Source organism: Aquarana catesbeiana, linkage group LG09 (genome assembly GCF_042186555.1).
Source record: "Aquarana catesbeiana isolate 2022-GZ linkage group LG09, ASM4218655v1, whole genome shotgun sequence".
Classification (NCBI taxonomy): domain Eukaryota; kingdom Metazoa; phylum Chordata; class Amphibia; order Anura; family Ranidae; genus Aquarana; species Aquarana catesbeiana.
The window spans coordinates 41,116,959-41,132,432 of record NC_133332.1 but is presented as its reverse complement, the minus strand read 5'-3'; the positions used below and the strand labels follow the sequence as shown (position 1 = coordinate 41,132,432).

Below are 15,474 nucleotides of genomic sequence, written 5' to 3'. Positions count from 1 at the left end.
AAACTTCGTACAGCAGAACTCTAAAGGCACCATCTGATAATCCATTGAGACAAACGTCACGGACACAAACACCTGGTGTGTCAGCTGACGATGGAGTACAGTTAATACGTCATTTCAGAAAACTGGAACATATTATGGCGAGAGAAATTGGAGCTTTTTGGGACATCAATTTTTTGAAGGATTACTTGTCCATAGCACACATACCACGGGGTTTACGGATAAAAAAATTTCCTACCTCAGAGCTGTTCAATGATGATCTCAAAAAAGAATGGACTGACACCTTGGACACCTGTTCATTCAAACTAATAAATATTCTCATTGCCTCTAAAACCAAAGAAATAGAGGTACTACAATCTGACATGTCTTTTATCCAGTCTGAACTTGCCTCTTCACAAAACCTGGCAGCTTTTACAGATCTGGACAGCCGCTTGAGTAACAAATTAGACAAAATGGAAAAATCAGTGATCGCCAGCAAGAGAGGCAAAATGGCCCGGGATAGAAATGATTATGAGAACAATAAAGTTTACACTTGGAAAAGACCGGTGTTTTCCCACAATCGGTCACGGAGAAACCGCGGCAAACAGGTCAGCTTCTCTGACCAAGAGAACGACCCAGCTGACAATTCCCTGGCACGCACTATGTCAGACTCTTCTCTGGACAGGTCAACAGGTCCTGTGGAAACAAACAGAAGCAACAACCACACCAACGCTGGAAACCCTCGCAGGTCGGGTTACACCAAGAGGAAGAAATCGTCCATAAAAAAACAAGAAGGGGCGGCAGGAGACACAAGAACTCCAAACAACTCACATTACAGCTTGAGAGGCAAAATGAAGAAATGAGTTCCACTGTACTTAATATCTCAAAGAGACCTTTAAAAGAAGAGGAGATCAACCTTCTATCAAAAGGCCTTAACTTTAGCCCTAATAGACATTTTGATCTATTTCACACTATTTTGGACGTTAACAGGTTTTCTCGTTTATTAACACTTAAGAAACACTTTGGTGGTTCTAGAGAAGAGGACGTTCCAGGGAACCTTGGCGAATCAGGTGAGTCTCCCCCTTCACCCATCTCTTTTAATGAAGTGTGTGCACTACAAGATTTAATAACACTGGCAGATGAATCGGATCCACCCCCCATGGATCCCACTGATTCACAGAAAAAACTAATAATCAAGTCTAAATCTGACTTTTACCCAGTGGCATCCAGGGGCAAAGATCTTGATTTATTTCAGAGGTTGGTGGAGGGGGAATTAACTCGCTTGGCTCACAGTTGCCATAGAAAACCGATTAAAGATAATTTGACACAAAATGAGAGATTAGCCTTAAAAACACTAACAGCAGACACTAGCATAGTTATCAGGAATGCAGATAAAGGGGGGGTAGTGGTTGTCTTGGACACTGACATGTACATACAAGAAGCTTTACGTCAGTTATCTGACACACAGACCTACCAATTACTTTCATCCAATCCCACACTCCCCTTCAAACACAAACTTTCTGCCCTTTTAGACAGAGCAGTATCGATGGGTATTTTTTCACACTCAGATAAAGAGAAGCTTATTCCTGAACATCCAATCATGCCTATATTCCACCATTTACCCAAGGTCCACAAAGGTCTCCAGCCCTTAACAGGCCGGCCCATTGTAGCAGGCATCGGTTCACTTAACGAACGCCTGGGCGAATGGGTGGACTCCCAGTTACAGCCCTTGGCCACCAGCCTGCCTGGCTACCTGAGAGATACCAAGCAGTTGCTTAGTAAATTACACCATTTACGATGGGAGAGTGGATATAGGTGGATCAGTTGTGATGTCACCAGTCTCTATTCTAGCATCCCACACAATCTGGGCATACAGGCAGTTGCGTGGGCTCTCAAAGAATCAGGCAGATTTTCTCTCATTTTACAAGATTTTATTTTACAGGCATTAGATTATTTACTCACACACAATTTCTTCATGTTTGATGGGGGCTATTACCTCCAGAGATGCGGGGCCTCTATGGGCGCCAAATTTTCGCCCTCCCTCGCCAACATCTTTATGGGTTGGTGGGAGAGGTCTCGCGTCTTTGGAAGTGATAGCCCCCGCAGACTAGATACGTTTTTTTATTGCCGTTTCATTGATGACCTCCTGTTTATTACATCAGATGCAGATGCTGATCTAGGAACCTGGCTTTCATATTTCAACAACAATGATCTTAACTTGAACTTCACAGGCACCTTACAACCTCACAGCATTGAATTCTTGGACGTTAAGCTCACTGGTACAGGCAACTCCATCCATACCACCTTATATAGGAAGCCCACTGCTGGGAATGCCCTTCTTAGAGCAGATTCAGCACATCCCAAGCATACCATACGAGGTGTTCCGTATGGACAATTTTTGAGGCTCAAACGCTTGTTTAGCACCCCTGAAAGTTTTCACAGAGAGGCACACAGTATGGCCCAGCGTTTTAGAAACCGGGGGTATGGTGCAGCTCTAGTTAATAGAGCACTTGACAAAGCCAGCACCATCCCTAGACATACATTATTACAAGATAAACTTCACATTAGCCCCCCTTCCATTAACATCCCAGTATTTTCTACACCGTACAGTGCAGAATTCAACCAAATTAGGAAAATTGTCACCAAATACCTTCCCATCTTATACAACGATGCTGCATTTAACAATATACTGTCCAAAGGGATTAAAGTGGTCTCCCGCAGGGCTCCCACCCTGGGGAATTCACTTTCACCCAGCCTAGTAGTATCTGAACAAAGGAAGGCCAACTGGTTGAATTTTAAGGGTAACTACAAATGTGGCAAAAAAGGATGTAATTACTGCAGTCACATAAAAAAGGGCAAGCAGGTTCAATCTTGTACAAATGGCAAAGTTTTTAATATCGCCTCATTCATAAACTGCAACACCCAGTTTATAATATATGTGATTACTTGTGATATTTGCCAGATCCAGTATGTCGGGCGGACAACACGCCGCCTCAGGGACCGTCTATATGACCATTTATACGATATTGAGAAGGACAGATTAACTAACGTAGCAAAACATTGGATTTTTGCACACCAGAAAGACGTTACGAGTCTCCATATCCAAGGTATAGAGAAAATTGTCACCCCCACTAGGGGAGGAGACAGGTTCCAACTGCTTTGCAAACGCGAAGTTTATTGGATATTCTCTTTAAATACGAGAATTCCCTTGGGCCTCAATTTTGAATGGGATGTTTCCTATTTTTATGAGTAACTTTCCTATACTGCTTGAACATGGTCACAACACCTACACTATCATGAGTCCTTATAAAGAACATTTCATGTTTATTTTTTACGTTTTGTCAGCCATTTTCTATTTTCTTTTGTTTTGTGTTCCGGCCAGATGGTGCCAAAATAGGAGTTTTTTCCATCTACTGACCATTGGGGCCCATGTACAAACATACCCAATCTTATACATGAATATATAATATTAACCACCTTGATTGGTATATATGCCCGACAAGTTCCCCTACTCTGCATACTCAGTATAGTAACTATGGCAGAGCAGGAATTCGGGAACTATGGCCAATAATAGATGTTTGCAAAAGGTTACATTAACAATAGCAATATACAATATCTTTTATTGTTTCGCGATATCCATCATGTTCGGGTGTTTTATATACCTGACTAAAGTACAAGCTAATTTTACCTGAGGATGCATATCGCGACAACATTGAGATAAATAGTTTTATTCCATCTCGTTTTTCACACATTTTTGTGTTATTATATCTACCTTTTCCTCATTTTCTTTTGATAATTACTCATGATTTGTATCATGAGGTTTCACAATTTTATTTCATTATTATTACTTTTATTCTAGCTCATTCTTCATCACATAGATATATATGGAAATTTTCATTGTCCTATACATCTTTCTAGTTGTGTAGGAAACACCTGATATATATATTAGGTTTTTACGCAATATGTCTTCACACTTTTTCACTTTATTTTATTTCATTCATTTTATTCATTTTCATTCATTCACATTTTGTACACCTTGTTGTCCATATATATATATATATATATTTTTTTTTTTGGACATCTTGGGATCAAAATTCAGATATATTAAGCTTATTTATATGTACACAAGCTGACATACATTGTATCGTTTGTGTTCAGTGCTTATTTTGCGAGTGTAATGTTGCAATATGAATATGTAGTTGTTTCTCTTTAGAATGCAGCATTATAACATTTCTTCTCATCGTCTTTATAGATTGGATTCACGCTGATCATTATATGCCTGTTTTCATCTGTTACATCTGTTACATTTGCCGGTGTCAATATATGAGCATTGTATTAGTGGACTCATAAGATGTATCATTCTAATATGTTTTGTTTGGAGGTCGTGACATTTGCTGACACACATATACTGAGACATGCTTTTATATGAGCCACCCGAGATGGATCACAAACTAACATATTTTTAACTTAATTGTTTGTCCAGATAATTTTTACAATCCCAGTCTGGTAACATTTTCGTCCAGCCTGGAGTATCTTACTTGTTTTTTATTTGTCCTTTTTTGTGACCCCTTAAACTCAGGTGACTGGCCGAGACCACCCCCAACTTTATTACCATCATTTAGAATTCCATCTAGACATTTAGTGTGACATAGATCAGCGGCGCTCTATTATTTTGAACACCGCTGCTTCACTCCTGAAATTCCACACACACCCTGCTCACGGCCAGGTTCATCATTTAGAATCACTACGCTATAAGTCAGTCTACTGGGACCCTGCATATATCACTGCCATTTGACCAGATCAGGGCAACCCTGATCAGCGTGATTTTATGCCTCCGTATCCCAGCCTATAGTACCTTACTTGTTTTTCATTTATCCCTTTTTGTGACCCCTTAAATTTAGGTGACTGGCCGAGACCTCTACCAACTTTATTACCATCATTATAATTCCATCTAGACATTTAGTGTGATACAGATTAGCGGTGTTCTATTACCTTGAACACAGCTGCTTCATTCCTGAAATTCCACACACACCCTGCTCTCGGCCAGGCTCATCATTTAGAATCACTACGTTACAAGTCAGTCTACTGGGACCCTGCATATATCACTGCCATTTGACCAGATCAGGGCAACCCTTATCAGTGTGATTTTATGTCTTAGAATCCCACAGTTTATTTCTAATATTATAGGGCCCTATATGTACCTTGTTATCAACCGCGGGCATATCACGCATTATTTCAGGTCACATTGCTCTATATTTCACCTGTATTATTCTGGCTTATTATAGAGAGTTTCATCCACTTCACCGGCATATTACAGAGAGCTTCATCATATTTATATATTTTGTTCACATATAGTTTTATTACATTCATTCTTCACATTTACTTTGCACGTTGTCTGAATATTTTTATTAATATATTTTCTTTTTTTTAATGAGAAATATTTTTTACACAATTTTTTCCTTTCACCTAATAGTAATTCTTTTTTTGATACTTATCACCTTTTATATATACACGTTATAGAAGTATATTCATTATTATATACACGTTTATTGATAGGATTCACCATATATATATATACACACATATATATTTTTTTGCCTACACATGTGCATATACACATCTTTTTTCACCTTCTTTGTCATCTATTTACATGTCACGGTTTTGAAAACATTTCTCAATCAGTTAACACACCAAATAGCCAGCAGATGCCAAGACCTCATTAAATTGGCTTCCAGCTGAGACTCAATGACCATCTAATTGGGCAATCATGTGATACCCCATTGAGCTATATAAAAGTTTGTCTTTTTAATATTTGTTAGCTATGAGTAAGCACTCAGTCCTGAGTGCGAAACGCGTCAGCTTATCTGTACTTTCTGCATGACAGTCTTGTTATTTTGATGATCCCATTTTTTCAATAAAGTGAAAATTTTTTGACTACATCCGGTGTGCGGCATCCGAATCTTCTCCTCCATTCAAGCCTGCTTTGCCTAGCATTCAGCCAGCACCTGGAGCTCTTCTGCTCTGAAACTTCTACTTACACCTGGGTCAGTGTCAGCCTGAGCGGTGGAAATATTTTCTTTGCTTGTCTGCATTGGGTGACTCTGCTGGCAGCTGGGAAGGATGCAGGACAAGGTGCAGTAGTGTTGGAGGTTGTTCCGCCACCACGCCTCCAAAATGCTAATGATTGTGACACACCTCTCTCCTCCACCCCCTCCTCTTCTTTTTCCTCCATGGCCTATTCCTGTGCTTTGTCCTCGGAACCAGAGGTGCTCCGTAGCCATTCAAGGGGCTACGCAAGTATGCAGGCCAAAAGATGCCATGCAGTGCTTGAGCTGGTGTGCTTGGGGGACAGGAGCCACACTGGGGCAGAGTTTCTTTTAGCTCTGCAGGGGCAGGTTCAGAGGTGGTTGACGCCATGCCAACTTAAGGCAGGAATGGTGGTTTGCGACAATGGCACCAACCTCCTCTCTGCCCTCCGACAGGGACAAATGACCCATGTGCCCTGTTTGGCTCACGTCCTTAACTTGGTGGTGCAGCGGTTCTTGGGCAGGTACCCGGGCTTACAGGATGTCCTGAGGCAGGCCAGGAAAGTCTGTGTGCATTTCCGCCGGTCATATAATGCCAGTGCTTGGCTGGCAGACCTCCAAAAGGAGTTTAACCTGCCCAAGAACCGCCTAATCTGTGACATGCCCACCAGGTGGAACTCAACATTGGCCATGCTGCAGCGGCTGCACACGCAGCAGAGGGCCATCAATGAGTACCTGTGCGACTATGGCACCAGGACAGGGTCAGGGGAGCTTGTTTTTTTTCCCCACACCAGTGGGCCATGATCAGGGATGCAGGCACTGTCCTGTCACCATTTGAGGAGGCCACGAGGATGGTGAGCAGTGACAGTGCATGCATCAGTGACACTGTCCCCCTTGTCCACCTGTTGGAGCACACACTGCGTGGAATAATGGACAGGGCACTTGAGGCAGAACAGAGGCAGGAAGAGGAGGACTTCCTTAGCTCTCAAGGCCCCCTTTATCCAGACAGTGTTCCTGCATGCCCACCGATCACACAGGAAGAGGACGAGGAGGAGGAGGAGGAGGAAGATTGTGTCAGCATGGAGGTGGAGTCTGGCACTCAGCATCAGCAACAGTCTTTAAGGGATCAGTCCCAAGAAACACATGGACTTGTACGTGGCTGGGAGGAGGTGGCAGCGGACCATGTCATCCTTAGTGACCCAGAGGACTCCGGACCGAATGCCTCAGCAAACCTACGCTGCATGGCCTCCCTGATCCTGCAAAGCCTGCGTAAGGATCCTCGTATTCGTGATATCAAGGAGAAGGACCAATACTGGCTGGCAACCCTCCTTGATCCACGTTACAAGGGTAAGGTTGCGGACCTTATCTTGCCATCGCAGAGGGAGCAGAGGATGAAACATCTTCGGGAGGCCTTGCAGAAAGGTCTGTGCAACGCGTTCCCAGAGACTGGGAGGTTACAAACTCCTGTTTCTGGACAACGTGTTGCTGAGGCTTCGGTCAGTCAAAGAAGGAGCGGTGGAGAAGGTGGCCGTCTGACCGATGCGTTCAGACAATTTTTTGGTCCGCAGCCCCAAGGTATAATCGGTTCCAGCAACCATCGCCAGCGTCTGTTTTACATGGTGCAGGAATACCTAGGGGCAAGATCAGACTTGGACACCTTTCCCACCGAAAATCCTCTGGGTTACTGGGTCTTGAGGATGGATCACTGGCCAGAGCTTGCACAGTATGCAATTGAGCTACTGGCCTGTCCTGCATCCAGCGTTCTTTCGGAACGCACATTCAGTGCTGCTGGAGGCGTGGTAACCGATCACAGGGTGCATCTGTCCACCGACTCGGTCGATCGACTGACCTTCATAAAAATGAATCAGTCTTGGATCACCACCAGCTACCAAGCACCTGATGCTGATGTAATCGAATAATTTTTTTTGAAATCTCAGATCCCTTCAAAGACTGCATATGCTGATGCTGAGTGACTATCCCTGAGTAATTATCCTCTTCCTCCTCAATGATCACGCTGATAGCTTGTAAGAACATTTTTGGTTCTGGGCGCCACCACCAGTGCCTAAGGCACAATTTTTCAGCCCCTGTTTGACAGGGGCGTGTAATTACAATTTTTGATGCAATACTTTGCAGCAGGGCTCATTTCAGCATTCCAACTAGAGTATCTGTGAGGGGTTGCAGTGTTGTGGCACCAGCACCAGTATCTAAGGCCCAATTTTTCTGCCCCTGTTTAACAGGGGCGTGTAATTACAATTTTTGATGCAATACTTTGCAGCAGGGCTCGTTCCTGCGTTCCAACTAGAGTATCTGTGAGGGGTTGCAGTGTTGTGGCACCAGCACCAGTGCCTAAGGCCCAATTTTTCAGCCCTTGTTTAACAGGGGCATGTAATTACAATTTTTGATGCAATACTTTGCAGCAGGGCTCGTTCCTGCGTTCCAACTAGAGTGTTTGTGAGGGGTTGCAGTGTTGTGGCACCAGCACCAGTGCCTAAGGCCTAATTTTTCAGCCCCTGTTCAACAGGGGCATGTAATTACAATTCTTGATCTAATATTTCACAGCAGGGCCCATTTCTGCACCCACCAAGAGCGAGTGAGGACTTACAGTGTTGTGGCACCAGCACCACCACCACCACCACCAAAGGCCCAATTTTTCTGCCCTTGTTCAACAGGGGCATGTAATTACAATTCTCGATCTAATATTTCACAGCAGGGCCCATTTTCTGCACCCACCAAGAGCGAGTGAGGACTTACAGTGTTGTGGCACCAGCACCACCACCACCAAAGGCCCAGTTTTTCTGCCCCTGTTCAACAGGGGCATGTAATTACAATTCTTGATCTAAAATTTCACAGCAGGGCCCTGTGAGGGCTTACAGTGTTGTGGCCACAACAACACCTAAGGCCCAAATTTCTGCTGAGTATATAGGGCAGGCCCCTACTTTCAAACATCTAACTTACAAACGACTTCTACTTGCAAACGGAAGGAGACAACAGGAAGTGAGATGAAATCTACCCCTAGGAAGGGAAATTCTCTCCTGTAAGAGTTAATATGGGAAAAACATTTCTCCTTTCCACTGATGCTTTCCAATCCTTGTTCCACAAAAAAACCCAAATTTTCAAAAAACATTTGTTATTGTGACAAAAAGTGAGGTGAAATCTTCTGAAGAGGAGGAAAGACAGCAAAACAAATCTCACAGGGGTGATAACCCTTCCCTATGTTTTCCAAAAAGCTTAAAAAAGATTTTTTGGCTGGAGCTAAACACGTTAAAAATGTACCCGTTCAAAACTACAAACAGATTCTACTTAACAACAAACCTACAGTCCCTGTCTTGTTTGCACCGCCTGTATACTGCTGTTCAGAGTATATAGGGCCTGGTGGCCCCACACCTTTCCTTATTTTAATTTGGGTGCGGGGTTCCCCTTAATATCCATACAAGACCCAAAGGGCCTGGTAATGGACTGGGGGGTACCCATGCCGTTTGTCTCACTGATTTTCATCCATATTGCCAGGACCCGACATTACATTAAACCCGCAAGCAGTTTTAAATGAGATTTTTTAAAAATGACATTTGGTGCAGGGACTGTTCTAAACACGGGAAACACGCGCCACTTTACAGGCATACTATAGACACCCCCCAGGTACGATATTTAAAGGAATATTTCACTTTTTTTTTTTTTACTTTAAGCATCATTAAAATCACTGCTCCCGAAAAACCGGCCGTTTTTAAAAGTTTTTTTTGCATTGATACATGTCCCCTGGGGTAGGACCCGGGTCCCCAAATCCTTTTTAGGACAATACCATGCAAATTAGCCTTTAAAATGAGCACTTTTGATTTGGAATGTTCGAGTCCCATAGACGTCAATGGGCTTCTAACGTTCGTGCAAATTTTCGGTCCGTTCGCAGGTTCTGGTGCGAACCGAACCGGGGGGGGGTGTTCGGCTCATCCCTAGCCAGGATATGTCATGGGTAACCTACCCATAGTACAGCCGTGTTAACTTAATGGCATCCTATTGTAGTAATAGCCTTACAAGGGACTAATTAGAGGGTATAAGTACATATCCTGTGTAAATATCATCATATCTCCTGCAGGGAATAAATATTGACCCCCCGTCTCAAGGATTAGTAAGTCATTCTCTGGTAAATGTGGCTGCTAATTGCACATTCATACTTTCTTGAGTTCAATTACTCAGTCGGTAGATGCTGCCAAAGCACAACTATATATATATATATATAGTTATATATACTATATATATATATATATATGTATTACATATACAATTAACACTATATGACCCCTGGCTTGTCAGCAAAAGAGTATGTAAATATATATATATATATATATATATATATATATATATATATATATATACAGACGCATGTGTGTTTGAGCTTTGGTTTGAGGTGCACACCCTAATGCAATAGGCTGCGCACGCCTATGCCCAGAAGAAGCGTCAGTCGGTGGGAGCCTCCCATGGAGGCGGAGCGGTTGCGGGTTTTGTTTTTTTTTCCCCTTTTTCGGTCTGCCGGGCGGCGTGAATTTACTTCGCTGGACATTTTTTTATTTTCTTAATAAAGAACTTGTCTCAAGCTGTCTCTTGTCTTTTTTACCATTTTTGACATGTTTGGTTGTGGGGATGAGGCCCTTGTCCCCATCAACATAGGAACAAGGTGCTTTGGGGGGCTACTCTAAAGCACCCTCCCCATGTTGAGAGCATGTGGCCTGGTACAGTTCAGGAGGGGGGCGCTCTCTCGCCCCCCCTCTTTTCCTGCAGCTTGCCAGGTTGCATGCTTGGATAAGGGTCTGGTATGGATTTTGGGGGGGACCCCTAGGCAATTTTTTTTTTCATTTTTGGTTCGGAGTTCCCCCTAATATTCATACCAGACCCAAAGGGCCTGGTAATGGACTGGGGGGGGGACCCATGCCGGTTTTTTCAATGAGTTTTATCCATATTGCCGAGACCCGACAATTCATTATAGCCGCGATCAGTTTTAAATGACAATTTTTACTTTAGAAATGTAATTTTGCTGTAGTATTGTTCTAAACACGGGAGAAATGCGCAACTTTACAGGCATACTATAGACACCCCCAAGCACGATATTTAAATGAATATTTAATTTTTATTGTTTCACTTTAAGCATTAAAAAAAATCCCTGCTCCCCAAAAAGAACGGCCATTTTTTAAAAAATATTACATTGATACATGTCCCCTGGTACAGGACTCAGGTCCCCAAACACTTTTTGACAATAACTTGGATATAAGCCTTTAAAATGAGCACTTTTGATTTTTCATGTTAATGTCGCATAGACTGTTTTGGCGGCTTTCGAATTTGCCTCGAACACCGCATATTGTTCGATGTTCGCAGAACATCCGAACGACCAAAGTTCGGCCCGAACTTATGCTCGGGCCAAACCGTTCACCCATCCCTAATGCACACCTCCTGGTGTGAACTTGTCCTTAGGGCCAGTTCACACCAGGAATTGCACAGGAGCAAAACCACACTAAAAACTGCACCAAAAGTAGTGCATGCACTACTTTAAAAAACACACTGTAACCGGATGGAATGGTACTTTTGTTCCATGTAACCTGGTGTTGGTAAATGCACAGCATTTGCGATCTGTGTTTGAGGTGTCGTTAGCATTGCATTGACACCCAGGACAGAATGCAAGGGCAGTGCGTTTTGAACGCAAAACTGTAAATTTTGATTTTTAATGTTCTTAGGCTATATTCTCTGCAGTTTGAAATATGGATATGTGGAAAGTATTGCGCTATGGCCACTAGTTGGCACTGACTAATGTGGATATAAGTATTCTCCTTGACTCCATCTAGTGGCCATAAGGTGGTATTTTCCGCATTCACACATTCCATTTCCAGAGAATATAGCCTGAGAACACTTTATTTTGCCCTATTCACACAAAACAATATGACATTCAGTTTCAATGTTAAGTGAATTTTTTATGAAAGCACCCAAGGTGTAATGCAACGGCAAAGACCTCAGGTTGCATAAGCAAAGAAAAAAACAAAAGATAATTAAAACTTTTGGTTTCAGCCTATTTGAATAAAATGAAGCCCTATAATGCTGGTTTTAAAATGACTCGTCCAATAACTGTATATTTTTAATTATATGAAAATCTTTACTTCACCAACTATGGATAGAGAGCAGCATCTGGTGCATGCAGTTGATATTACTTACTCTTTCTTGAATAAACCTCCTTCCCCGTCTCTGAAAATAAGTCAGCAAGCTGCATGCAGAGTTTTGTCACACCGACTACAAGATCGTTCAAAGCTCGTTTGTCTTCCTTCAGGTATATTAGTATAGCTCTGGCCACAAGATCGTGCTCTTCAACCCATTCTTTCCTTGTTACATCTAAGTGTAATTTATATGCATTATTCACAGCCACTTTGTAAGTGAAATCTTCAATTTCTTTTGAAGATGATGGACATCCTGTCCAGATTTGAATTGAGGTCAAACCTGGGATAGATTGATACTCAAGTTAAGGGTTTAGATACATGTGATGAGCATAAAAAACACATTACAGGTCCATTTGTCTTTTCCACCATCATATTAAAAAACAGTACTAATGTGACATGTGGCATTCTAGGCAAATACCCAGAAATATTATAGATAGAATGCACAGTTCACACCACATGCAGTCCAGTGCGTTTTTTTCTGCATCGAAAATGCATGGAAAGTAGGTTAAATGGTTTCCAATGGTATAGTTCACACCCATGCAGTCAGTTTCAGGGCTTTCCAGTTCCAGAAAATAAAAGTAGGACATGCTGTAGTAAAACACATCAAAAACGCACTGGAATGCACTGGAATGCATCAAAAATGCACTGGACCACCATACAAGGAAAACAGGTAAAAAGAAGAAAAAGCATCTGGAATGCCTCTAGAAACACTTGCTGAAGTTCAAACCAAGAATCAGAACATGGAAGAAAGGGGGTTTAAGTGACTTTGAACATGGTGTGGTTGTTGATGCCAGATGGGCTGGTCTGAGTATTTCAAAAACTGCTGATCTACTGGGATGTTCACAGACAACCATCTTGCGGGTTTACAGAGAATTTTCCTGGAAAAGAGAACATATCCAGTGAGCGACAGTTGTGTGGAGGAAAATGCCTTGTTGATGTCAGAGGCTAGAGGAGAATGGGCAGACTGGTTCCAGATGATAGAAAGGCAACAGTAACTCAAATAACCAATCGTTACAACCAAGGTATGCAGAATACCATCTCTGAAAGCACAACACATCGAACCTTGAAGCAGATGGGCTAAAGCAGCAGAAGACCACACCGGGTGCCACTCCTGCCAGCTAAGAACAGTATAGGTGTATAAAAGATTTTGGAGGCCAAGTCAAAGAAAACGGAAAATTGTATACTCACCTTTCTGTAAATTTCCTTTCCTGTCTTCATGGCAGCATACACGTTGGGTTGTGACTCCGCCTCCACAACCTGATAGGACCACATAGCTATAAATTAGAGAGTAGACACCTGCCCCAGTATTCTCTGTAAATATATACACATGTCACCTCAGAGGGTGGGTGATTGTATGCTGCCATGAAGATGTGACAGGAAAGGAAAATTACGGAAAGGTGAGTATACAATTTTCCGTTTTCCTGTTGCATCATGGAAGCATACACGTTGGGGAGTAACTCGCCAAACTGGGTGGGAATGCAAAATTAAATTTATTGACAAGAAACTGAAGAGTTGGCCTGTATGACGGCCCTCCCAAATTCAACTGCTGCTAAGCGTGCAGCGTCTATTCTATAATGGGAAATGAAGGTTTTTCTCGAAGACCAAGTGGCCGCTCTACAAATGGTTTCCGCTGAAACTTTACAGTAAGCTGCCCATGACGTAGCCATTGCCCTGGTGGAATGCGCTCTTAGATCTTCCGGAATCTGTAAGGTGCTTAAGGAGTAGGCCTTCTTGATAGCTTTCACGAGCCATGAGGCGATGGTACGGGCAGAAGCTACCTGGCCCTTCCTGAACCCATGTGGGATGACTAAAAGGTTCTCGCATTTTCTGAATGACTTGGTTACCGAGAGGTAATGCAGAATGTTGCCCTTGTCATCCAGGGGATGAGGGACGCCCTGATCCGTGATCAAAGCCGGGAGGTCAATCTCCTGGTTAAAGTGGAACGAAGAGGAGACTTTTGGGATAATCTGAAGGCTTCAGGGTTAGCCTGTCTGGGTAAATCATCAGATATGGTTCTCTGATCAGCAAAGTTTGCATTTCTGAGACCCTCTACGCTGATGTGATGGCAATTAGGAATGATACCTTTAGAGTCAGGTCCCAGAGGGAGGTGTCCTCAAGTGGGAAGAATGGCTCTCCGGATAGAATCTCTAAGACAGTTGATAGATCCCATGTTGGAAATGAAGGCTTTCTGAGAGGCCTTAGCTTCAGGCAGGCTTTTTGAAATTGAACCACGAGAGGGTTAAGTGCCCACCTAACCCCTGTCAGAGCAGAGATGGCAGAGACTTGGACGTTCAGGGTGCTGGACCTAAGGCCTTTGTCTAGACCTGACTGGAGGAACTCAAGCACTTGTATTGCTGATGGGGAAGAAGGGTCCCAACCTTGTTCTTGAGCAAAGGAAGAGAACTTTCCCCAGATTCTCACGTAGGTGCTATTCGTGGAGGATTTCCTGGCTTGAAGCAGGGTATCGACTACCTTCTGAGAACAGCCTTGATCTAGGAACCTAGACCTTTCAGTCTCCAGGCCGCTAGGTGCAATCTCTCTGGATTCGGATGTAGTAGCTGGCCCTGGGTTAGTAGATCCGTTGTCACCGGGAGTGGAAGTGGATCCGCTGTGCTCAGTTGCAGGAGGGTGGTGAACCAAGGCCTCCGTGGCCAAAAGAGAATCACTGCCAGGACTAGAGCTGTTGAATGTTTGAGCCTCAGAAGAAACTTGGCTATCAGTGGGGTCGGTGGAAAAATGTAGCCTAGGCGAAAGTTCCAGGCGTGCTGGAGACAATCCGTTCCCTCCGCTGAGGGGAAGGGGTTCCTTGACAGAAACCTCTGACACTTCTTGTTCTCTGGTGTTGCTGCGAGGTCTATGTCTGGATGACCCCATGTCTGGCATATGAGGGCAAAGGCCTGCGGGCTTAGACACCACTCGTTGTTGGAAACAAATGTTCTGCTGAGAGAATCCGCCAGTAGGTTCTGAACCCCCGGAATATAGGCCGCCTTCAGGTCCCGCAGGTTCAGTTGAGCCCATCGCATCACCGGACCAACTTCCCGCATCATGGAGATGCTCTTGGTACCCCCCTGCCTGTTGATGTAGGCTACAGCCACTCGGTTGTCCATTTGAATGAGGACCTGTTTCCCTCTCAGAAGTGAGCTGATTGCCAAGAGGGCTTGGAAGGCTGCCTTCATCTCTAGGATGTTTGATACTACATCCTCGGTTTTGAAGTGCCAGCGGCCCTGAGCTGCATAATGTAGGTAGTGTGCCCCCCATCCCTCCAGACTGGCGTCCGAAGATAC

General features: G+C 43.5%; 1 protein-coding gene across 2 annotated transcripts in view; it reads right to left on the bottom strand.

Moving 5' to 3' along the window:
• The window catches only part of LOC141107540 (antigen-presenting glycoprotein CD1d-like), a 136,476-nt gene that overhangs the window by 33,280 nt on the left and 87,722 nt on the right, over positions 1-15,474 (bottom strand). Inside the window, exon 3 of one of the 2 annotated variants that reach the window (XM_073598344.1) lies at positions 12,192-12,470. In XM_073598344.1, the coding sequence (XP_073454445.1) occupies positions 12,192-12,470 (279 nt within the window). The remainder of the gene's footprint in view (positions 1-12,191; positions 12,471-15,474) is intronic. The other variant, XM_073598345.1, reaches the window with a different exon arrangement.